The sequence below is a fragment of the Schistocerca serialis genome, chromosome 4 (assembly GCF_023864345.2).
Source record: "Schistocerca serialis cubense isolate TAMUIC-IGC-003099 chromosome 4, iqSchSeri2.2, whole genome shotgun sequence".
NCBI classification, from domain to species: Eukaryota; Metazoa; Arthropoda; class Insecta; order Orthoptera; family Acrididae; genus Schistocerca; species Schistocerca serialis.
In genome coordinates, this window is record NC_064641.1 from 34,167,825 (window position 1) to 34,192,811 (window position 24,987).

The window sequence follows — 24,987 nt, forward strand, 5'->3', positions numbered from 1 at the left end:
AATTTCAATTTAAATGTTGCAACTGGACAGTTAAGAGCCTGTAAAAAAATTTTGCTAGTATTTCTCAATTGTCTTTGTTATTTAATTTTATTTTGGCATTTTCATCTTTGAAACAAGTACTTGCTCCTTGATACACTTAAGTACATGTTTAAAAGTCTGATAAAAATTTCTAGGGTTATGTTTGGTAAAATTTTCTTGTATTTCTATAAGCTAAGTTTTTCAAATGTTCTTTTGATTTTCCAGATTATTTTTGATGTTTCTTACATATTATGTGTGAACAATTTCTGTTTGAAATTATATATAAGGAGAAACAATAAATATATCTGAGAAACAATTTGTCTAATGATTCGCGTCTTGCTGTTGTAGCCGAAAGTGACTGCGAGGAAAACAAAAAACTGCACATTTTCACAATGCAGTGTTTTCTTTCTTACAGTCGGTATTAACAGAAAATCCACGTTGTTGTTTAAAAAAGCTACAGCCTTTGTCCATCTGAATTTTTATTACTGTACCACGTAAAAATCTGAAGCAAATAGGCCAAAAACTTTTTGAGACTTGTGGTAACAACATTTCTCTGTTGTATATTGCACATATATTTATTTATTACATTTATTTAAAAAAATATATGGCCTTTGTGTGTCTGAATGTTCATTATTGTGTAAAAATCTGTAGAAAAATGGTAAATCGCTTTCCGAGATTTTTGGTAACAATTTTAAACAATGACCTGTCTTTATACAGTAGTATAGATACTGATACACAGATACTTTGCTTTGTTTTTTGTGTGAACAGTAATACTTCCTAAGGCTTTTGGGATGATTTACCACAATCTATGAATATTTACAAATTATGTAACTAACTATTCTGAAAGTCTAGAAGAATATTTTTGGTTTTCTATTTTTAAATATATTTTATACCAAAAAATGAGGAGGTATTGAATAGGATTGGGGAGAAGAGAAGTTTGTGGCACAGCTTGACTAGAAGAAGGGATCGGTTGGTAGGACATGTTTTGAGGCATCAAGGGATCACAAATTTAGCATTGGAGGGCAGCATGGAGGGTAAAAATCGTAGAGGGAGACCAAAAGATGAATACACTAAGCAGATTCAGAAGGATGTAGGTTGCAGTAGGTACTGGGAGATGAAGAAGCTTGCACAGGATAGAGTAGCATGGAGAGCTGCATCAAACCAGTCTCAGGACTGAAGACCACAACAACAACCAAAAAATTAAAATTTCTGCTAGGGGAGATGTAAAATATGTAATATCCATAATTGTAATATAGCACTGGACAGCATGTTCACTTGTATCAACAATGTAAGAAGTAACTGTTGCATGTCAACAAAGCAAGAGTTTGTAGGTGGCAAGTGGCACTGCATGTCAGCGTCACTTCTCTTTGGGCTGCCTTATGTGAATTTCTGCTGACTGTTGTCTTGGGCTGGCACGCTCGAGTTCTAGCGTTAGAATCACTCTCCCTCTAGTGTTCTCCTTCTAAATATACATAGAAAAGTTGCTTTGCTTTAAGCATTTGTTTAGAGGCACACAATGTGGAACTGTGTGATGAAAAAGTGCTAATAAATATAACAAGTTTTTGCAGTTGTTGGTCAACCAAGGAGTCCTCAAAATTCAAGTGATAGATACTACACATCAACTTGCTGTGGTATACTACAGATCATCTTGCTGTGGTACCCCTCTCAATGTGCTCAATATATTTTGTAGGATAAGGATGTGTTGTATTGTCAACAACTTTTCTGGAGTCATCTAAGTTTACATCAAAATACAGCAATCTTCTCCTCCTGTGACATTATCATGGTATCTATTACACTGGCAAATGGCCTTGATGCAGTGATAACACTGGTTCTCATCAGATCATTGAAGATAACTGTTATCAGGTTTGGCTTGCACTTGGATGGGTGACCGTTTGGGTCTACTGAGTGCTGTTGGAAACTGGTGTTTACTCAGCCCTTGTGAAGTCAACTGAGGAGCTATGTGACTGAGTAGTAGTGGCTCCATTCATAAAACCTGGCAGCAGCTGGGAGAACAGTGTGCTGACCATACGCACCTCCCTATCCTCGCCCAATGACACCTACTGGCTGAGGATGACAAGGCGGTCGGTCTGTACTGTGGGTCTTCCACGGCCTGTTTGGATGGAGCATATCACACGAGCTTCATTTTTCTTTCTCCCATTATCCAACCCTACACACACACACACACACACACACACACACACACACACACACACACACACACACCTCAATTAAAAAAAAAACACCTATAATAACTATCACATCAAAAGTAGAGCCCAGTATCTTACAATAAGTCAAGCACTTCCCATTCATAGTACACTATAGTAATGTCCAATAATAAATTAATGAATTACTGCCTAAATAAAAGAACTTGCTTTCAAAATTATGCCTAAACTCCTGAGCAAATTTGTTGAATCAGAAGAATGATACCTCTTGGCAGATTAAAACTGTGTGCCGGACCAAGACTCGAACTCGGGACCTTTAACTTTCGTGGGCAAGTGCTCTACCAGGTAGAGCAGTTGCCCGCGAAAGGCAAAGGTCCCAAGTTCGAGTCTCGGTCTGGCACACAGTTTTAATCTGCCACGAAGTTTCATACCAGCGCACACTCCGCTGCAGAGAGAAAATTTCATTCCAGAAAAATGATGTTCACATTATCTCCTGTAAATATGTACAAGATAATATAGGAATATACAGCATGACTACCTTGATCCTAAGCTTTCAATATGTCATGTGAGAAGAGTGCGAGTTAGGTTTCACATGATCGATGCTTCCAGAATTCATGCTGGTTGGCATGGGGAAAGTCATTCTGTTTGAGATATCTCATGATGTTTGAGCTCAGAATACAAGGTGTGATTCAGAAATTTCAAGACCGATTCATTTCTGAGTAGGGGAGCGCGCGCGGACCGGTTCCGCCAGGTGGGGGACGTAGTGGGGGGTCTCAGGGTATGAACTGACACTGCGGCAGTTGCCTCCGGAATCCTGGAGAGTGCGCATCCCTTGCAGCATGAGTGCACGTCATTGACCTCGGTCGAAAAGTGGGAGAGGCGAAAATGGAGCAGCACTTGGAGCAGTATTATGTGATTAAGTTTTGCATGCGACTGAACAAAACCACCACGGAGACTTTCGGTATGATTCAAGAGGCCTTTAAGGAAGAAACCATGTCCTGTGTAATGGTTTTCATGTGGCACAAACGTTTCAAAGATGGACATGGAAATGTTGAAGATGACGACCGCTCTGGGAGACCATCATCAAGCCACATGAATCAAAATGTGGCGAGAGTGCGGGAACTTTTAAACAACGACCGACGTCTTAGTAATAGATTAACTGCCGATGAACTGGGACTCAGTCAGAGTATGGTGTGGAGGACTGTGATGGAGAATTTGATGATGCGAAAAGTGTGTGCCAAACTGGTGCGAAAAGTTTTGTAGGTGGATCAGAAGAAACGGCATATGACTGTTTGCCAGGAAATGCTCCAACGGTTGAATGTTGATCCGAACCTTCTGGAGAAAGTGGTTACTGGTGATGAGACCTGGGTCTACAAATATGACCCTGAGTCGAAGCGTCAAAGCTCAGAATGGCACACTGCTTCATCGCCGAAGCTCAAGAAGGCTTGCATGAGCAAGTCGTGTGTGAAACGCATGCTGGTTTTTTCTTTTTTTTTTTTTATGGTAAAGGAGTGATTCACAAGAAGTTTGTTGCTTGTGGACAGACTGTCAGAGGTGACTTTTATGCTGGAGTGCTCTGCCGCTTGAGGGATCGAGTTCGCCGCGTCCGCCCGGCGATCGAGGGCGATTGGATTCTCCATCACGACAACGCGCCCGCTCACACGTCGCGCACCACCGCCAAAGATTTGGTCAAGTTCAACGTGACAACACTGCCGCAGCCACCCTACAGCCCCGACTTGGCTACAAGTGACTTTTTCCTCTTCTCCCGAATTAAGTCAGGCCTAAAAGGGAAGCAATTCGACTCTATCGATACCATCCACCAGGCTTCGACAGCATGACGCCAGAGGCCTTCCAGAAGGGCTATGAACGCTGGAAGACACACTAGCAGCACTTTATTGATGCTGAAGGATCATATTTTGAAGAATTTTAGTCTGTTGTACTTAAAAGTCCAATAAATTTCTAGTTCTGAGTTAAGTGTTGAAACTTTTGAATCACACCCGGTATGTCCTAAGATTCTACAATAAATTGATGTCAAGGATATTAGATAGTACTTTTGTGAATCACTTCCACTACCCTTCTTGTAGATGGGTGTGACCTGTGCTTTCTTCCAAGAACTGGGCATGGTTTTTTGTTTGAAGGCTCTATGATAGATTATAGTTAGAAGTGGGGCCGCAAATTTAGTACAGAATCTGATAGGGTTTCCATCAGGTCTTGGAGCTTTGTTCAATTTCAATGATTTCACCTGTTTCTCAATACCACTGACACTAATACTCATTTCTCTCGTTGGGGCAATTCTCCTACGTTTTCTTTTGTAAAGGAACATTTCAAAATGGAATTAAGTATTTCAGCTTTTGCTTTGCTACCCTCAATTCAGTTCCTGTCTCATTCGCTAGAGACTGGACACTAACTTTGATGTCACTACCAGCCTTAACATAAGACCAGAATTTCTTTGGGTTTTGTGAATGATCATTTGACAATATTCTGCTATGAATGTCACTGCCCTCTTGACTGCCAAACTCAGCATCTCTCTGTCAATAGTCCTACACTTGGTTTTACACCTATTACGCAATAATCTCTATTTCTTTTCTGTGACTGTGTACCATGGAGGGTCCCTCCCATTATGAACTGTTCTATCGGGTAAGATATCAATCCATGGTCAACTATTCTTTTAAATTTCAGCCATAGTTCCTCTACATGCTCCTGCCCTGTGCTGAAGGTTTCAAGTTCCTCACTGAGATATGACTCTACTGATTTTTTTATCTAGTTTACTGAACATATATATTTTTTTCTCGTTTTAGTTGTCCTTTGTATTTTGGTAATCACTGTTGCCACAACTGCATTATGGCCACTGTCACTAGTTTCGATGTTGAGATCCTCAAAGAGGTTAGGTCTCTTTGTTGCCATTAGGTTCAATATATTTCTACCACGAGTGGGGTTTGGAACTATCTGATCTACGTAGATAGTTTTCAGCGAAGGCATTTCGTAATGTTTCACAGGATGTCTTATCACACTCAACACTAACAAAAATGTAATTTTCACAATTGATTGTTGGATGATTAAACTCTCCACTGATGGTTACAGTATGATTGGGGATCATACGTACAAGTGAACTGAAAGGTTATTTAAGGTTTTCAGTTACATTGGAGACGAGTCTGGTGCATGACAGAAGGACCCAGTTATCATTCTATGTCCACCCCTGGTACTGTGTCTTGCCCAAACAGTCTCACATGCAACTTCATTCAAACTCTGGTTCTTCGTTGCAAATGTTTCAGCAATTAACTACTAGTGGGAGGCACTTCTTTTGATCATACACCGATACTTCTGGGTTTCCTAAAGCTATTGTTACCTGGACTGGATGGAGAGTCGCCTAATATAAAAAGCCCTTGTGTGCACCCCACAATCACAGTCAGCTACCTGATTAGCAGCCTCTTACATATAGTGCACACCTATGGTTCTCAACCCTATGGCGTAAGTTCAGGAACTTGCAGGCTAGCTTGTCACAGAACCTTCGAAGTCTCTGGTTCAATCCTTCCACTGAACTCAGAACCAAAGGGCCACGATTCGTTCTGGGGAAATATTGCAAATTGTGGGCTTGGTTCAAACTCCACATGCAAGGCTGGTCTTCTCTGCCTTCTCTGCCAATTGCTGGAATGACCCTACTATGACATTGGAGTGCAAACAACAGACATCATTTGTTCCAGCATGTGCCACAATCTGCAGCTGGTTGCAACTCATTTCCTCAATGGTTGCTGGAGTAGCTTCTTCAATATGTTGAATAAGGCCCCGAGGCATACACACTGAGTACACCTGGTGTCCTTTCCTGTTACTTGCTGCCATTTCCCTAAGGGCATCATCCACTGTATGTTTAACTTGTCGACGATTAATAGACCCCTACCTGTTTGAGTTTACCTTCTCTTGACACCGGACAAAACGGTTTCCCCCAAAATAGGGGAAGTGAGTCCCACTGGCTTAGTTTCAGGTTCAGTGAAAGACAGCACCTCGAACTTCTGGTATAGGAAGATCAGTATAATACCCCAAGTCCTCCCCAGTCCCTGACGACCCTGTAAAGGATACCTAACTCTTCCACTGAAATGCCACTCACAGTCAAGTGAACGTGTAGCAACAGATCTCATACTTTCTGCAGAGGAGTTAGGTTTACAGGAGCAGATAGTACTCGAGGTACCTTTGGTACCAGTACCACAGGTACATGACTCTCAGTAGCTCTTCCAACACGATGACTTGCAGCAGCTGACAATCATTTGACAGCAGTCAGGGTGATTTCCAGCTGCTTACAAATGTCGACCAATTCATTCCGTGTTTTCGAGAACAGAATTCACATTGGGGCTGCATTTTAGCTTGTGTGATGTAATTCCATCAATGATTTACAATAAATAACTTCTCTCTCTCTCTCTCTCTCTCTCTCTCTCTCTCTCTCTCTCTCTCTGTGTGTGTGTGTGTGTGTGTGTGTGTGTGTGTGTGTGTGTGTGAGACAGAGAGAGGGGGGGCGCACACACACACACACACACACACACACACACACACACACACACACACACACAGACACAGAGAGAGAGAGAGAGAGAGAGAGAGAGAGAGAGGAGGGGGGGGGGGGGGGGGGGGGAGGTCAAAAAATACAATTACTGCAGTGAAACAGTTAGCCAGTAAACAACAATAATTAGGCACAAGCTAGAAAATTATTAAGTCAGTAAGACAAAACAGCAAAATATAAGAATTATACAAATGAATTTACAAGGAGACCATATACTTAATTTGAAATACTGACTTTCTTGAAAGATTCTACTTCAGAAGAGTCTCCTGTAGTAGCTTTCTTCTTCTTACTTTCAATTCTCTTAGTAGTTCGAATCATTTCATCATGCCTTATATCTAATTCGCAAGTGTCCTCCACCATTTGTCGCATTTTATTCAGTAGTTCATCTCTCTCTTCCCCTGTAAGTAGATTTGAGTTTATGTTTAAACAGGTTACTTGAGAAGTTTTACATATTAGAGAAATTTAAGTACTTAATAATGTAACTGGATAGTTTTAAAAAATCTTTTAACCAAGCAGCGGCAGGAACAAACACATAGAAAAGTTAAGGAAATGTGCAAGCTTTTGTAGTTCGTGACTTATTCTTTTACCAGAAAGGTCTAAGTGAAGGAAAAGGGATGAAAGAAGTGACCTGGTGAGGTTTAGGAAATAAGGAGATTGATGGAAAAGTTGCCTACAGCCCCGAGTCAGGGAAGACTTAATGGACAGATTGAGAAGGACAGACTGATTGTTGGGACTGCACAAAAGCTAAGTACATTATACGTGGTAGAGGTAGGGGGGGGGGGGGGATAGACAGGTGAAAAAATAAGGATGTAGAAAACTAAGAGAGATTGAAGAAAGGAACAGCTACAGAGAAGGAATGCTGAGTGCGAAGAAATTAACATAAACTTAGGCCAGGTGGGTGGTGAGAACAGAGGACATGTAACGCCAGTTCACACTTGTGGAGTTCTGGGAAACTGGAGTCAGGTAGGAGAATCTAGAATTCATGTGTGGTGAAAAAAGCACTGAGATCAAGACTAATGTTACAGAGCATGCACATTTTACCACTAAGTTAGTTAGGATGAATGGACAGAGTGTACACTGGCAACACAATATCCCGTTGTACCACATGCTCTACCACAAGACATTTGTGACCTCAATGCCCATTTCACCACACGTGCTATCTGGATTCTTCCTCCTGACACAAGTTTCTCAGAACTCTGCAGGTGAGAACTAGCATTACAACATGTCCTTGGTTCTTGCCACCTACGTGGTCTTAATTTATATTATTTTCTTCAGACTCAGGACTTCTTCTCAGTGACTGGTCCTTTCACTGCTCCCTTTCAATTTTCTATATCTTTTATTTTCTTGCCTCTCTCTCTTTTCTCATCCCCTATCCCTACCATGAATAATGTACTTAGCTTTCCACTCTTATTGACTGTTGCACGATGCTTGGTCAGTAATCTCTGTCTTGCTTATTACCCTATCTTCCACCTTTAAGATATAGGGTTTTCAAATTTCTTCCAGTCCAGTCTCCAACAATCTGCTTTCCTTCTCATCCTGTCCAGTAAGTCTTCCCTATCACTGGGTTGTGGGTAACTTTTCCATAAATTTCCCCATTTCCTAAACCTCACCAATCCTTTTCCTTCACCCCTCTTTCTAATACCTTCCGCCGCGGAAGTCGAACACACACCAGAACAAATGTCAGCCCATAGAGGGCTCCGCCTCCGCTATTCCGCGCAGCAGCTCTCGGGCAGCGAGGGCGCCACCGCTACGCCACGTGCAGACAGCGGCCAATAGCCACTCCCTCTGGTTTCGTATATAGGGACCCGCTCTGCCCTAGTCCAGTCAGTCTGGTACTCACTCTGGATTTCATTTCTATATCGGCGGTACTGCGTTCTGGTCGTTGCTCGTTGTTGACATATGCCTGGCTCTGGTTTCGAATGGATTTACTGTTGGTGTTTGGTGTTGTGGTTTCCACAAGCCTCCGTTGTTTATCTCTTCCTTGTTGTGTCAGTCATAGTCGGTCGTGGTCGGCTGTTGTCAGTTGTTGTTGGTCTGTCGCCCGACTCGTCCTGTGTTTACCCGGTGGTGCGTGCTCCACCGCCGGCGGCTTCCCCGCCTGGCGGCTCCGATCCGCAGCCCAAGGCGTTCCCGCAGCTGGTTTGGTTACTACACTCTTATTCCCTTCCACTCTTCTGGTAGAAGAAGGAGCCACCGACTCCGAAAGCTTGCATAGTTCCTTAACTCTGTTCATCCTATCATTGCTTGGTGAGTAGATTTTTTATCTATCCCATTATATTATATTTAGAAAAACTGATTACTTTATATATATATATCCACCAGCTTAGAAACTATGCTATGAACAGAGTGACAGAGATTGTAATTCAGCTTCTGGAGTATTTGAAAATTTGCTTTTAGGTATGGTACTGTTCGAAGTTTCTACCTGCTCACTGCCACTAGTGTAGTTTTCGTGTAACCCAATCCCTATAACTCACATTAGGCACATCCATCACTCATCCATAAACACTGTTCTGCAGGTATCATTATGAAGGAGAATTCTCAGGGATGTGAAAGACTACACATACACTCAGTCCTTTTAAAAAAAAAAAAAAAAAAAAAAAAAAAAAAACTGAAGTCCCATAGTTGCTGCTCACTGTTATTTAAACAGATTTATTAGGTTTGATATGTGCAGATTTCTATTTTGGTCAATACCAATGTTAAAATTTTAACATTTCTATTTTGTTACAGTGAAGCTGTATGATCAGACATACAAAGGTGTAAGCGCAGCTTTGTGCTCCTGTCATCCATTCTCAGTATTCTAAGCATAAATGAACAAATGTTTCATTCGTTGATGACAAGTACGAAGAAAAAGTTGGAGGATAAAGGCTGGGACAGATAGCACCAAAGTATAAAATATTTTCCGTTCTTGCTACATCACATTAGAGATTTTGACAGTCACCCCCACTGGCTTTATCAAAAACAGTTGGCCGCTGTCATGCTGCCCAAGATCATCTTGATACCTGTTGGACATGTGAATTTTCCTGTTGTTTCTTAAAGCTGAGAGCTCAATTTGTGAGGCTGTGGTTAGCAACCATAGATTTTTCTAAATTATGATTTTTAATGCACAGTTGGTGTTCTGCACAATGTTAGGGAACTGTACAGACAATGTGAACAATGTAGTCACTTCTGGACTGAGAAGGGATTATGTAAATTCTGTGGACCCTGAAGTAAAGATTGCCTTTAACAAGGTGCAGGTCCTCTTTAACCTTCTTTGGTGGTAGTAAAATAGGAATAATGTCTTGTCTGCCCAGCAACGTATCTATTTTGCTAGAGGCAATCCACAGAGAGGAAGAAGTGGTGGATATTTTTGTAATTTCTGAAGATCTTCATGTGTGTTTCTTGAAAAGGATTAACTTAGTACCTTGATCTCTTCAGTGGTATTTTATGATAGCATACTTTAATTATTTTATCTCATAATCCACATTGTCTTTCTCAGAATTAGTTATAGATCGCCCTTTTCTGAGATGTATGGTTGGAAGCTCTGGGCACTGAGATATAAGTCAGTGTTCACTGACTTATGGTATACCGAGTGGCCGAGTTGCCTGGATCTGGTTTATATTCTACCAAAATCTCTAATTGCAGCAGCTTGCCTTCTGTCTCCATTACAAAGTGAAGTGGATGTTAGTGTGCATGCTACTCATATGAGTGAGAAACTGAAGAGCTTTAACAGCGTGTGGCGATCAACAGAATTATACAATGAAGACGAGCAAAGGGGACCAGAATTAGGTCACATTCCTCAAAATGTTCCATAACGAGAATAGACACTTTTGAAAACACTGTAGGGCCCGTGGGCATTTCATAATTCATTTCATAAAATTTAGCACTACACAGATAGCAAACCAGGTTGGATCCTAGGCAGATAAAAGATAAAACTTGCTTCCCATTTACCCAAGAAGAAAGACATTCTGCATCTGATTGTCTTTTATTGGTTACGCACAGTCTTGAAAGCAGCGTTCCTTAAAAAGGGTAGAAACAATAATAATGAATCAATGCATACCGTTTCTTAACTTTATGTAGAGTACCAATGGCACATTAATAAAAATCCTGATACAGAAAAATACTTGGTTGCTGAAATCAGCCTATTAAATAAACATAAAACTACATTTGATGAAACAAAAAAATAGTGTTCCATGTAGAAATCTGAATGCATGATAACAACTTTAAATGGGGCAGGTGCACAGAATGGCTCTCAACTGTTCTGATGCCAGACAAATTAAAGGAAACAGATCACTTAGGAAGAAAATGTGGCAAAAAAAAAATAATGACACTTCAAGGAGTTGCTGGCATGGGAAACTAATAGAATAACCTCAAAAGAGGTGTAGTAAATGCAGCAGAAAAAGTATAAGGACCAATAAGGAAAGCCATTCAAAGTAGATGCCAACAAGGAATTAACAAACAACTAAAATTCAATAATGCTGTAAGTGAACAGCAATAACATAAATCACGAGAAGTGAAATTATTGAGAAATAAATATTGTGCACATTGTGTCAGAATCATGGCCAGTGACTGACATGTGTTCCCTTTGCTAAAGTGGAAACAAAACAGCAGTGAATGGTTAGGGTTGTACTACCTTAATATATCACAGAAGTATGCCAAAATCTGCCAACCATAAAGGTTGGCAACTATTTTTTGGGACAATAAGGGAACCTTGTTTGTGGGTGTTGTGCTGCGGAAGGATAATTAATTCTCAAGCCTACTATGAGACATTCAGAAAAAAGAGAGGATCCATTCAAAACAAGTGCCATGGTTTCTCAACTACTGGTGGGTTGTTTTGCAAGACACTATCTGGCGAACACTAAAGTATTGTGCCAGTTCAAATGACATGTTTTTGGACGTATGCCCTACAGATCCTAGTTGGCTCCCAGTGATTTCCACTTTCTTATGCGCATGAGAAAATGGCTTGGCTCTTAACACTTTGGCTCCGAGGAACAATTCCTAGGTTTTTCATGGGTTGGCTGCAATTTCAAGTGGCACAATTTTATGCAGAGAAAATTTGTCAACTAATTAAAAAGGTATAGCAAAAGTTTAAATCCAAATGGTGACATTGTACTAAAATGATATACAGAAATAAAGGCATTGTTTTCAGATTTTTACAATACATTTCCTTCAACTATTGTTATTTTTCATTCACAGCCTAACAAAGATTACTTTCTGGATGGCCTCCCTAGAATAGCTAATAATGAAAAGCTGGAAATACATCATGAGATGAAAAAAAAATTGAAACACAGTAACCCAGATGCTGTACACAGACTTATGAACAAACATTTTTAGAAGCACAGCAATTAAAAATAAGAAAGATGAAACAGAAACAAAATAGCATAAAGTGTGAGAAAATGGAAAAAGTGTCCACAAAAGATTCATAGTTGCCCAGGGGAAATTATTACACTGCACTAGAGGATGACAGAGGCAGTGAATTCATATTTATGAATTTCAAAAATCTTTGCACTAAATATGAAGTTATAGAGCTTCAAGTTTTGATGAACCACAATCTGCACTCTCATGGACACTAGAGCAAGAATTACACAAGCTCATGAAGGGAAGAGTTCCAGCATGTTTTGGGGGAGTAGAGGCTTAATACACTTCCTAAGAAAGCAAGAGCAGATATATGCGAAAACTATCCCAGAATTAATCTGGTACAACATGCGTCAAGAACGATTACCAGAGTACTTTATCAAAGACAGCAATATGATACTGAAAGTAGATAAAGAGGGGAATAACTTTGTTCCAGTAGAAGTAGGAGCATTCAAGATATAATTTCAGTACTATGGCTAACAATAACGGGCAGATTTAGAGAAACACAGAAACAAACACTGTATTCATATATATGGAGCTGGCTTTTGAAAATGTGGACTGGAATAAAACGATTCCCATTCTTGGGCACTGCAGCATCAACTACAGAGAAAGAAGGTGGATCCATCCTCTGCGAATGGAGCAAATCAAAATAGTATCTCCGAGATGGTCAAGAGACCTATTCAATTCTAGTCATCGGCTTTGGCCACTGATGTTAATGGCTGCTTTGATGTCACCTGTTGATACATATTTTCAGTCTGGTTGTTAGTTGGCGAAGCCATTAAATATAAAAGGAAAAAAACCTTGTGGTGAGAGACTTATCTGTAATTAACCCTTAAGTCTATTTTAGGTAGGAAAGTGCCTGTTTGGCAGTGAATTGGCAAAGCTAATGGACGCGAAAGCAAAAAGCCTGTTGCGGTGATAGGCTGATTTGTACCTTAGCCCAATATCAATATTGGGTTGAGGGTGAAAATTTCATTGCAAGTTGGCGAAACCAACAAAAAGCAGACAACTTGGTTCTTGTGACAGACTGATCTGTAGCTTAGCCTGCTTGGGGAGGGAGGGGGATCACCTTTTAATCACATTATAGTCCCCACTTTCTTTACAATGTTTGTCATGTTGCTTTGTCACTGGTCAAAGCCAACGACTAGTACTAAATAATCCTCTTTATCTCTCTAACAAAGGGGTGCAACATGACACTATTAGGGAAGGAGTAAGGCTGGAGCACTTAACACCACCACTGATATTTAACTTGCATACTGAAGAAGCAACAACTGAAGAACTAATTCAATTAAAGAATTGTTTGTCACAGGCAGCAAAACTGCACGACATAACGGACTGATAATGTGACATGTTCAAAAGTGAAAAGGAATCAAGTTGATTGGTTGACTTAAATCGAATGTGTGCTAGCAGAAGTTTATAATACGCACATAAAGAAAAGGCAAACTACTCTCATGGTGCACTCTGCAGATGGACATGCCGAATGGCTAAATGTTAAATTTATGCACAAGAGGATACACGAAAGATGTAATAGCTAGGTTTTCCTCAAACGAAACCAGTTGCTAAAATCCAATAATGCTGCTTGTCCACCAATAAAATGGGGGCACAAAAGAAAATGATGCAGCATTGTGGATTATTAATATTTTTGAAGACAGCAGGTGCTTTAAAGAAATACATAATGACTACACCTATTATCAAAATGACAAATCCTAATTTTACTGAGAGAGTCAGAAGGGAGGAGGAAGATGTATATATTTTAATAAGTTTATGTGAGACGCTTCTATGATTTCAGAAGTTGTTAACTTTTAACTGGAAACATGTACCATATAATGATGAGTGAATGTAAAAAAAACTTACTTTACACATACCTATTTGAGAAGGTGTGAAAGAGGAAAATTACAGGGCAGAACTTGTTGACAAGTTAGTAAACAGGTTGTATGCCATTGCCACTAAAAAAATGAATATGTGACATGAGAATTTAACCTTCTTAAGCTGTTACTAATCTGAGAGAAGAGATTTGTTAACACTTTTATGGAATCATTGACTTGGAATGTATGTTTTACAGCAACTATTGAGTTAACTTGAAAAATAGTACCCAACAGAGCTTGCAAAAGGGATACTGAATATGGATGGGAACTACTGATGGTATATAAAAAAAATAAAAAAAAAACACATGGAACGGAATGTTATGTGCATGGTGATACAAAAATCATAACACTTAAATCTTATGCCGTCACAGAATGTGTTGTGTGATTTCATCAATGATTTTCGCTGCTAATTACACCTAATACAAAAACTGACGCGTATAAAGATGTAGAACTATACCATATTGGTCTGATGATTGCTGACTTTTATTTTTGTTGTTGGTCTTCCACTTAAACATACGCAACCTACATAGTGTATGTGGAGAGGGGGGGGGGGGGGGGGGGGGGCGCTAGTTCGTTAACTCGCATTTGGACTGGTATAATTTTCAAGAACGCAGGAGGAATTGCGAAAATGTTCCACGACTACGTTTCGACTGGTATTTTAACCTATGTGAAGATCTGAGTTCCTGAGACGAATCTACTAGCATGATTATCTCGACTAAAACCGTGTATTGGAGCAATACACTGTGCCGGTGTCATACATTTAGGGCAGACCGTAAACACAAGGTATAATTAGCAACTGACAGCCCACATGCTTGTTTCACACCAGATTCTCAATTTTATATACCGCAAGGGCTTATGACACTTGAAACAATGGGTTTCCGAAAAATGAGTAACATTACCTTGAAAGTAAACAGGGACGGGTTCGCTTAAAGTAATCAAATATTCCATAAACCGATTCTTGTGTGTCTGCCATTCTTCTTCGAATTCCTTCAAGTATGCCGCCATTATTAGCTTATGCCTTATTGCTTCCTTATCCTTTGTTTACATACTGAGCGCTTGCATTCAAAACACGAAACTCGCCATAGATATTGCACCAAATCGTAACATCATCTTCCGTATTTGTAGATTCGTAATGGTAGCCCTGGAAAGCTTTCTAGTACTCAACAGTTAACAACACTGTAGCGACGTGATAGCAAACAAGAGAAGATGAGACAGAATATGGCAGGAGTGAATGAATGGTTCGGTATTGGGAGTATAGTGGTCTGTAAAACATGTTACAACAAAGAAATAGAAGGAGAAGTGCTGGCATTTGATCCAACAACAAAAATGTTAATTCTGAGTATCCTTTTAGTGATTTAAGAGCGCGTTAATTGAGAATGATAGTTTTTCTCATACTGTTACTGTTCTCTGCAGTTGATCGCGCGTGTTTATTGAATGTTTGTAGGCTAGTTTGTATTGTACACAAAACGGAAATGTTTGTTACTGTGCGCCAGATAGTTGTGCTGTGGATAGTGTCGAAATCTGTGGGTTCCCTCTTTTGTTGCTTGCTGCTGCTGTGTTTATTACGGTGCGATTTAATCAGAGTAATAGCAGAAGATAATATTCTCGAATAACAAAAGAAATAAAATCAGCCCTGCAGCAAAATCACTGGTAAATACAGACATAGTAACAGGATTTGATAAAAGAATATGTTTTTGTTTGTCTGCTGATGCTTTACGAACCACTTTATATGTTGATTTGCATTTTTTCCTTGTGTCTTTAAAGGAGGTCATATGAAACATTAATTTTTATCGTTAATCATACAGTAACTCATCAGAGACACGACACGCGTCGTTCCTGTAGTCGCTTCAGAATAATACAAGTCAAGGTTTAGTTTGTATTTGGCTAGAGTGCTGTGTAAACACGGATGCCTTTTATGTATGGATGAATTGAAATGGAAATTACTTTTCTGTAAACTCTGGTAAACTGCTGTAAGCTGTTGGTAGTGGTACCTGTAGGTGTTCAGATGTTGCAGAGTAATGTTTCAATAGAAATAGTAGTGTTTTTATCTTAGTACATACATCTTTCGGGCTACTTTAAAGCATTTGATTTAATGACTTCATAATTAAGTCCTAGATAATAGAATTAGGCAAATTATATTACGACCTCTGTCGTTTTAACATCTCACAGAATAATATTATAATAGTTAGAAGTGGGTGTATATTCTCATTTTCTGAATGTAGTATTATTTCATTTACATTCTTACTTTGATTGGTGAAATGTATACTGTTATCAAGCTTTCAAGTTTACCTGTACATTATCTCAGTAACATTTAATACTGATAATGTTCTGCTGTCTTAATATGGGGTCAGTTCATCCCCATACTTTTATTCTGCATTCCTCATATCCTACCCAGTGATCTCTGTCATTATTTTAGACCATTTCCTCCCTCAGTCTTATGTTGCCATGGATTTCATTCTTATTTCTGTACTTTGTGTGTACATTGTATTTGTATACACACACACATATTGGCTATATATATGAGATGGCTTCTGTGTTTAGTCTGTACTTTTTATTTTTGTTGTGATCTTCTCATTTGTATGCCTGTTGGGCTATATTTTTTGCTATTTTGACAAGCAGTTAGGTGACTGTGTGTAAGCCTACCTTGAATCCACATACTATTATGATGTGGAACATGCCAGTTGAGTCACAAAAACTACATATTTTTGTAATCTTTATGTGGCAGTGAGTATGGGTTCCAACTCTAATCCATATTTGGATTGCAGGTAACATTTTCATGTGATACATTTGCTTTCCCTCAAGCCATTTTCTCAGTATATGAAACAGAACTATATCAACATGAGAGGAAATAGTGGCTGGTGAAATGTTTAGGAGTACTTACAAAGCACTTTTACTTTGCATTAGTCTTTATGTGAGAGGTATAGTGTCATGTGTAAGAACACAGGTTTTTTTTTTACATTCATCTTCAGCAACAGCACACAATGCGAGTGGTACTGTAATATTGTCTTATAAGACTTTATTGTATTGCCACTATTCAAATAGTAAAATATGATGAAACACTTATCTGACTTATCAGCTATCAACACTATTCCTCTTAGCAAAATAGTTTTGGTACTGTATATGTGCACTCCCTGTGTTGCCGCCATTCTGCTTTAACTGCAGTTGTGTTTCTCAATGGGAAGGTTATTTTTGAATTATTTATTTGCACAGTAAAATAGCATTGCTGGAGAAACACTATTTAATGAGTGCACAGCTGAACAAATATTTTTGTTTGCTGACAGCAATCTTGAACACACCACCACTTCAAAGCACTATGCATGGAACTTTATTTTGTTAAGTCATTCAGTTTCTGGAATTTATTTTTAATGAGAGACTTGTTCGATAAACATTTATTCAGTACACAAATAGTTTACCGTAATGTCCTCTTGTTTTATATGGTACCTAATAAAATGGTGCCTCATATTAATGAACTTGGATTGCACACTTGTTATTTGGTTCTGAGCTGATTTCGTAGTGCTCTTGTTGTTGTAAAATACATGGGTCAGCACAATAATTGTATGTGGCTCAGTTTCACCTATTGGAGTCCTTGAAAATAGCACTTTTTGTATGGTGAAAGACAATGCATATACTCAGTGTCATCAGGAATCAAAGGCACTATTCTTTGCTCCTTGCAAGACTAGGGTATTGGTATTCCCATCAACTTGAAACAGGTATTTGTAATAGAATGCCAGTTATACAGTTAATTTCCCAATCTGCACCACTGTAACACTCCAGATTCTAGGTTCTTGTCTTACATTACCTTAATTTGTAATCAACAATTTTTTTTAAATATCTGAATGTTCTTTTAACAGCAACCCAATGTTTAATTTTAGGGTCTTTGTAAAATTTGCTGACAATATTAGTTGCAAAGGCAGTATCTGACCTGGAAGTTTGAGCTAATTATAAAAGACTTCTCACTGCCTCCAAGTAAGATACTGGACTTCCTTTGTGCACCTTTTATCATCTCTACTACTAACATCTTCACTGTCAGTTCCACAGGTGTGGAAACTGGCTTACAATTCTTCATTCCAAATTTTTGTCACGTAGTCTCTTTGTGTAGGCTACATTGATTGGTCAATTGACAATACTTCTCCATTGTCACTTCTAATGGTCTTCATAGAGAGATACTGTTTCACTTCACCTAAAACATGCATATCGAATTCAGACTGAAGTTGTTTCTGGAAACAGTTTATTGAGCTTCCACTTTTTGTCAGAATAAAAATATCATGAACCAATATGGCCAAAATTACAGTTTGTTTTCCATTTCTTCTGTGATACGCACCAGGATCAGCTGCTCACTGATTGTTGTTCATCGTTGCTAATGTTTTATGTAAGCACTGATTGCAACAGTATTCTCTCTGTTGAAGATCTTACATGCTCCTTTTCAGACGCCAAATTTTATTCTCTTCTTGAGGAGTTTTCTTGGCTTCCTCAGGTGGAATCATAAAAAATGTCTTCCTCCAGTTCTCCATCAAGAAATGCGGTCTTGGCGTCCATGTGGTGGATTAATAAATTTTATTTTACAGCAGCAGGAGATATGTTACAAAGCATATTTCACTGCGAGTGAGAATGTTTCTTTATAGCCTATGCCTTCTGTCTGAGACTAGCATTAAACTAACAGATGAGCTTTAAAATGTGGTTTTACTTCTGGGATTTTAGTACTAAAGACCCATCTCACACAGAATGGTTTCTTTCCTTGTGGTGCATCAATCAATTCAGAAATATCATTTTGGGAAAAAGAGTTTAATTCCTTTTCTATGGCTTTCTTCCAGTTACGTGCATTTGGGCAGGCCAAGGCTTCTTCAACAGTAAGAGGTTCATTGTTGAATGTTTTAGCGGCCTTGTACATCTCATAACCTGAATACAGCTTAAGTTTTATTATTTGTGATAAAGACCATAAAGTTACCTCCTCTGCTGCTGGAGTTTCCTGGATCTCATTATCCATTTCAGTGTTGATAAACATATCTAATAGTTCTTGAACAACTTCTTCAGTTTCTCCAGTTTCTAAATTTAGTGGTTCCTTTGCATGTCCATGCATGGCTTCATCTGTAACCTTTGGAAACTTCACAGTGTCCAAAATATATGATTTAGAGACTTTTTCTTCCAAGTTTTACAGCAACTTGTATATGGCCATATATCATAAAAATCCTTTAGATTGTCAAGGTCAGGGTTCTTTCCAGTCCAAACTTCGTATGGAGTCTAGTTTGGAACAGCTTTAGCAGATGATCTGTTACTTAGAAACACTGCAGTTGATACTGCTTCTGCCCAAGAACATTTTGGTAAAGCTGCATCCTTTAACACACTCTTTGCTCCCTCTGCAGTTGTTCTGTTATCCTGTTCTGCTACTCTGTTTTGAGCAGAATTACAGCAAATTATAGATTGCTGTCAGATTTCATATTCATTCAATTGTTGCCTGAACTGTTTATTGACATGTTCGGTATCAGTGACTGATCTGATAACTTTTATCTTCTTACCAGTCTGTCTTTCAACCATAGTGCAAAAACCGGCAAATATTTTGCTCAATTTGTGGTTCTAAGAATATGAGTGTGGGTGTATCTCAAAAAGTTGCCAATCAAGGTAAGGAAATAAAAACTGTATCCTATAGATTCTTCTTCCATGTGCCCACAAACGTCTGTCTGTATTAGCTGTTAAAGCTTGGCAGATCTATTTTTAATTATTTTTAAACAGTAATCTTACTTGAAGCCATGTCTCCGCAATATTCTTTCTTTCAGGAGTGCTAGTTCTGCAAGGTTCGCAGGAGAGCTTCTGTAAAGTTTGGAGGGTAGGAGACGAGGTACTGGCAGAAGTAAAGCTGTGAGGACGGGGTGTGAGTCGTGCTTGGGTAGCTCAGTTGTTAGAGCAGTTCCCCGCGAAAGGCAAAGGTCCCGAGTTCGAGTCTCAGTCCGGCACACAGTTTTAATCTGCCAGGAAGTTTCAGTAATCTTACTTGTTTTCCTTGTACGCAAATTTCACAAGGTAAGTTAACAACTGTTACATTCCTTTACCCCCATTGCCATACTTTTTAACAAGGTCATACTTTTCCCATTAAGATGTCGGAGTCTTCAGTGCCATAAAAAGTTTTTGTTGAATATACTGAATAACTATTTCCAACTCGAAGAATGTTTAATTTATGTATACCCCTTTCTTTACTTGCTGTGGCTATCCTGCTGCTGCTCTGATCGATTATTTTTGCACCATTTAAATCAGACGTTACCTTGTTGCCCTTATTCACTATTTCACTAACTGAAAGCAAATTTGTAGCAACATATTTCACATAATGTGCATCAAGTGCTGTAACATCTTGTGATTCTCCTTTGACTTTTCAGTTAAAGTTTACCTTTCCTGCCAGTTTACATTGTAACAGAGAACCATCCACTGCTGAAACACCAATATTTGTTTTTGGGAATCCAGGGACCAGACTGTACTCTTAATTTCAGTTTTACCATAAGAAAAATATGCAGTACGTGCCTTACCTTTATTGCTTGGATTGCTTGCCTTCCCTTCTGGGTTTTTTGAAAACTCACTTTTTTCTTGTGTAGCCTACTTATTTTTTCTATGCAGTACAATGCAAAATGTCCCATTCCTTGGCATTTATAACATCAAGTACATATATTCTGTTTGTACTTTCAACATAAAGTGGTTTCCTTGTCCTGGATAGGATATTCTTGTACATTTGTAACTTCTTGTAATTCTTGACTATTATACTGTCACCTGTATTTGGTAGCCCTGAACTGTCTAAGCCCATTATCATGGGGGAATGCATATCAGTTAATCCCACTAGAAACAAGGTACTAGTCTTTTTTTAGCAATATCGAATCCAATATTTCTTACACTACTTGAAGAATAGATTATTTTGCTTACGTAATCAACAACATTTTTATATTCATCTAAATGTGTGGTAGTGAGCTCTCTTAGCAAACCCACTGTCCTAATTAAACCTCAGCCTTCAAAAGCTCTTCTTAGATTGTCTCACACTTCCTCTGCTGTGCTGTCCATTTCCATATGAACGTAATTTACAGGATCGACTAGAATAATTAATTTGCATTTTGCCTCGTGATCTTTGTCTGGAAATCTAAATCTGTGACTTTAAGGATTCATCAATGATATCTCAAAGATCATCCAACTGTAGGTAAGCTTCTACTGCGCAAACATCCAAATTGCATAATTCTCTCAACCCATGAGCTTCTCAATCTGCGGTATTTGGGCATAAGCCATGTATGCAGTTGCAATATAATTACTGTAAATTACAAGCTACTCACAAACAATATTAAGTTTTCACCATTTACTAGTCAAACTTTTTCAACTCAATCTTTCCGGACCCATAACTTGTTGGATTTGATCAGTAACATAATGTTGATCAAGAAAAACTATTCAGGAACATATCTTTTATAATATTTAATGTGTTCTCAGCAGTACTCAAAGGCATATTACACAGAACATGTAGCATATATATCTGAGAATGCATGTAATAGGTGAAGAGATTGTACACGATAGCTCATTGCTGACATAACAAGTATTTCACTATTAAGTGCCAACATTTGTGCTTCAACTTTTTAAAACCTGGGTTCGCAGATTCCTCAAAGGTAAACACCCACTGTGTACTCAATTTTTTTTATAATGTGCGGAAGGTAAATCAGAATATAAGTTATCCAATTATATAACTTGCCTACCATTTCACCAATCCTTTGAATCTTAACGTGAGTGTCTTCTGACAAAATGCTATTGATTATTATCAACAATTTCGTCAGAAAAAAATATACATGGGTATCAAGCAACCCAAATCAGCAGTGCTCATACAGCCACACTTACATTTATTTTGTTGAACAGAAAGGTCTTGAGTGTGGGTGCAATACCCCCCCACCCTGAATTAACTTGTTACATATCAGTTTGCATCTCGGACACACTGTAATATTTTTTAAAATACAATTGCTTTTCTCATTTCATAGTACTAGTCTGTATCCATCTCAGTTACCTATGTGACACTGACAACCTGATTCAGCCATTATAAGTATTTTATTCTTTGTAAGGTGGATTGGGGTTGAGGAATTTGATAAGAGTTATCATCTGTGATCACTGACACAATGTTAATGGCTGCTGTGACATCACTTTTTGGTTGTTTATATTCACAGTTTTGTTGTTACTTGACAAAGCCAATAGGGGGGGGGGGCTGACTCATCAGTAGCTTAGCCCATTTGAAAAAATTTGCACCAATATAGCATTGTAATCACCACGTTGTTTATGACGTTCTTCGCGTGTTTCCTACGGCAGTTGTCAGCGGTGATGACTTATATCGAATATTGCTGTTTATCTTCAGTTTGAGTGTTAGTTTCTGTTCATGCTGTGATTAGGTCAGTAAACAGTGATGTGGAAATGGAACAGCTGGTAAACATTCTGCGGGTGATGTAGGCAATAACGTAGTGATTAGAAATATGTACATTTAGTATTAAGATTTAGAAGTACAAAATAAAATGTGAAGTGAGAAAAAATTTTGAAATAAAATAAGAGCATAGGCGTCAAAGTAAAATTAAAAGAGAGGAAGGAAAAAAGAAAAGAAAAGAAAGGGCCAACAAATAATGATAAATATATTGTTAGTTAGCTAACTTTTTTATTTATTACAAATGGTTCAAATGGCTCTGAGCACTATGGGACTTAACATCTGAGGTCATCAGTCCCCTAGACTTCGAACTACTTAAACCTAACTACCCTAAAGACATCACACACATCCATGCCCGAGGCAGGATTCGAACCTGCGACCGTAGCAGCAGCGCGGTTCCGGACTGAAGCACCTAGAACGGCTCGGCAACAGAGGCCAGCTATTACAAATGGAGCATAAAGACTGTGATGCGTAGTATCTACAGTACAGAGGATAAATTTATATAAAAAATTTTGGGCTGTGCATTTAATAATATTACTTTTGTTTTCACTGTGTCATAAAGTAGCAGTACGCTTGATTTTTTAGAATTTACCTGCCCACACATTCTTTCTCCCCATAATATTAGTTTTCTTCTTTGAATTTTCCTTTTGGAACAAAAGTTATTTGAATGCCAAAAGTGAAATTAGGGTGTCAAAAGATATTGCATCATGTGCCAATGTTTGTAACATCATGCATGTTGAACAATGGGAACTGAATACAGTGAATTGTGAGGTGGTTGTCGGTAGCCAATCAGAATGCTCATTCACAATTTCCTGTGGTTTGTAAATAAATTTAGCTGGTGTTGTGTTCCATTAGGTTACAATTTAACCAGTTTGTTGAAATTTTTGGTAAAATTGCAAATAAGACGCACAGGTAAGTATAGCAACGATGAATGTATGTCTTGCGGCTGTACTACACATCATTTTGTTATGGCAGTAGTATTTTTATGTTGAGATTTGTTGGCTGTGCCATCTCCCAACCAAACTGTCACATTCCAACCTAACGCAGGGCTCAGTCTTCATTACATGTCAGTTGTCCCAGCTCATCTAGTTTTCTTCCAGTCAGCAATAAAATATGAAAATAAGTAACCAACTTTAACATGTATAATAACCAGATCAGTGTTCTGGCACCCTCCATATCATAAACAGATATAATCAACTCGTTATCTTCTGTCGAAAGGAATCATTAGATTCAACGATTCTTATTGACTAGTGTATACCATCACCTGATTGACTATGACCAGCGTCGGTGAATTGCCATCAGAACCCCACGCAAGAGCTGCTAACACCGTAATTGCACTTTAACCATGTAAAATCTCACATGAAAGAAATGTAGGTAAATTTCAGTAGAATATACATTATAGATGAGCATGCAAACTCAGTTAATTTTATACTAAACAGTTTTAGTTTTCCTTAACACAGTATTTAGAATGTCCTGCTTCAAGTGGACGTGCGTCATTGAATGATGTTCATATTGTGAACTTGGCTCTTGTCAGTGATGTTCAAGTGAAGAAAGAAGTGAACTCGGTACCAGAAGCTCCAGCTTCACTTAATTTGCAAAGAGTAAGTGTTTTTGTTAAATTAATATAACTATATTTTTACAGAATGAGATTTTCACTCTGCAGCGGAGTGTGCGCTGATATGAAACTTCCTGGCAGATTAAAACTGTGTGCCCGACCGAGACTCGAACTCGGGACCTTTGCCTTTCGCGGGCAAGTGCTCTACCAACTGAGCTACCGAAGCACGACTCACGCCCGGTACTCACAGCTTTACTTCTGCCAGTACCTCGTCTCCTACCTTCCAAACTTTACAGAAGCTCTCCTGCGAACCTTGCAGTTCTGCAAGGTTCGCAGGAGAGCTTCTGTAAAGTTTGGAAGGTAGGAGACGAGGTACTGGCAGAAGTAAAGCTGTGAGTACCGGGCGTGAGTCGTGCTTCGGTAGCTCAGTTGGTAGAGCACTTGCCCGCGAAAGGCAAAGGTCCCGAGTTCGAGTCTCGGTCGGGCACACAGTTTTAATCTGCCAGGAAGTTTTATATTTTTACAGCTTGTTGAATGAAAACAAGTATCTAATTAAGAAGTACCTTTTTTCTTCTATTAATAAACTAAAATTTGGTTTGTTTAATAATCTAAATATGGCTTAAATTGATACATACTGTTTTAAGCTGCTTTTCACACTAGATCATCAGTACTCAAATATGTGATTTTACCTAGCTAAATTCGAGGGTACGGAAGCAGATAGAAGAGAAGAGAAGGCTTGTAGCATCACTAGCAGCAGGTGTATCTCCAGAGGGACAAAAGCTTTTTCTGGCAATCTCAAGGACGTAAGTTTTAGAAGTATAAAATGAAACAATGGAAAGTCCAGTAAATAGAAGTATAAGATGAATATTTAAGTACTAATGATGAGCTACCTTCATTTTTTAAAAGTTTAAAATAATCAAGCTGTGTTAAGATGGAGATCTTAGAATACACAAAATGTAGTATTTGCAACACTGAATAATTTTGACCGCTGGTATCCTTTAATTAAATGATTAAAACGAGAGAAATTCACCAGTACCTTAAATTTTATAAGTAGCAATCACAATAAGAGCTACATAGTGACATCCCCACCCCAA

At 38.7% G+C, this 24,987-nt stretch overlaps 2 protein-coding genes across 2 annotated transcripts in view; one reads left to right on the forward strand and one right to left on the reverse strand.

The window, feature by feature from the left end:
- The window catches only part of LOC126473956 (E3 SUMO-protein ligase NSE2-like), a 57,526-nt gene extending 42,494 nt beyond the window's left edge, over positions 1-15,032 (reverse strand). The window contains exons 1-2 of the mRNA XM_050101326.1: positions 14,825-15,032; positions 6,964-7,127 (exon numbers count right to left, since the gene is read on the reverse strand). Of these exons, the coding sequence (XP_049957283.1) occupies positions 6,964-7,127; positions 14,825-14,930 (270 nt within the window). The 5' untranslated portion in view covers positions 14,931-15,032. The remainder of the gene's footprint in view (positions 1-6,963; positions 7,128-14,824) is intronic.
- Positions 15,033-15,106: 74 nt separating this feature from the next.
- LOC126473957 (protein LSM12 homolog) overlaps positions 15,107-24,987 on the forward strand; it is a 37,943-nt gene continuing 28,062 nt past the window's right edge. The window contains exons 1-3 of the mRNA XM_050101327.1: positions 15,107-15,264; positions 23,806-23,939; positions 24,587-24,696. Coding sequence (XP_049957284.1) covers positions 15,132-15,264; positions 23,806-23,939; positions 24,587-24,696 — 377 coding nt within the window. The 5' untranslated portion in view covers positions 15,107-15,131. The remainder of the gene's footprint in view (positions 15,265-23,805; positions 23,940-24,586; positions 24,697-24,987) is intronic.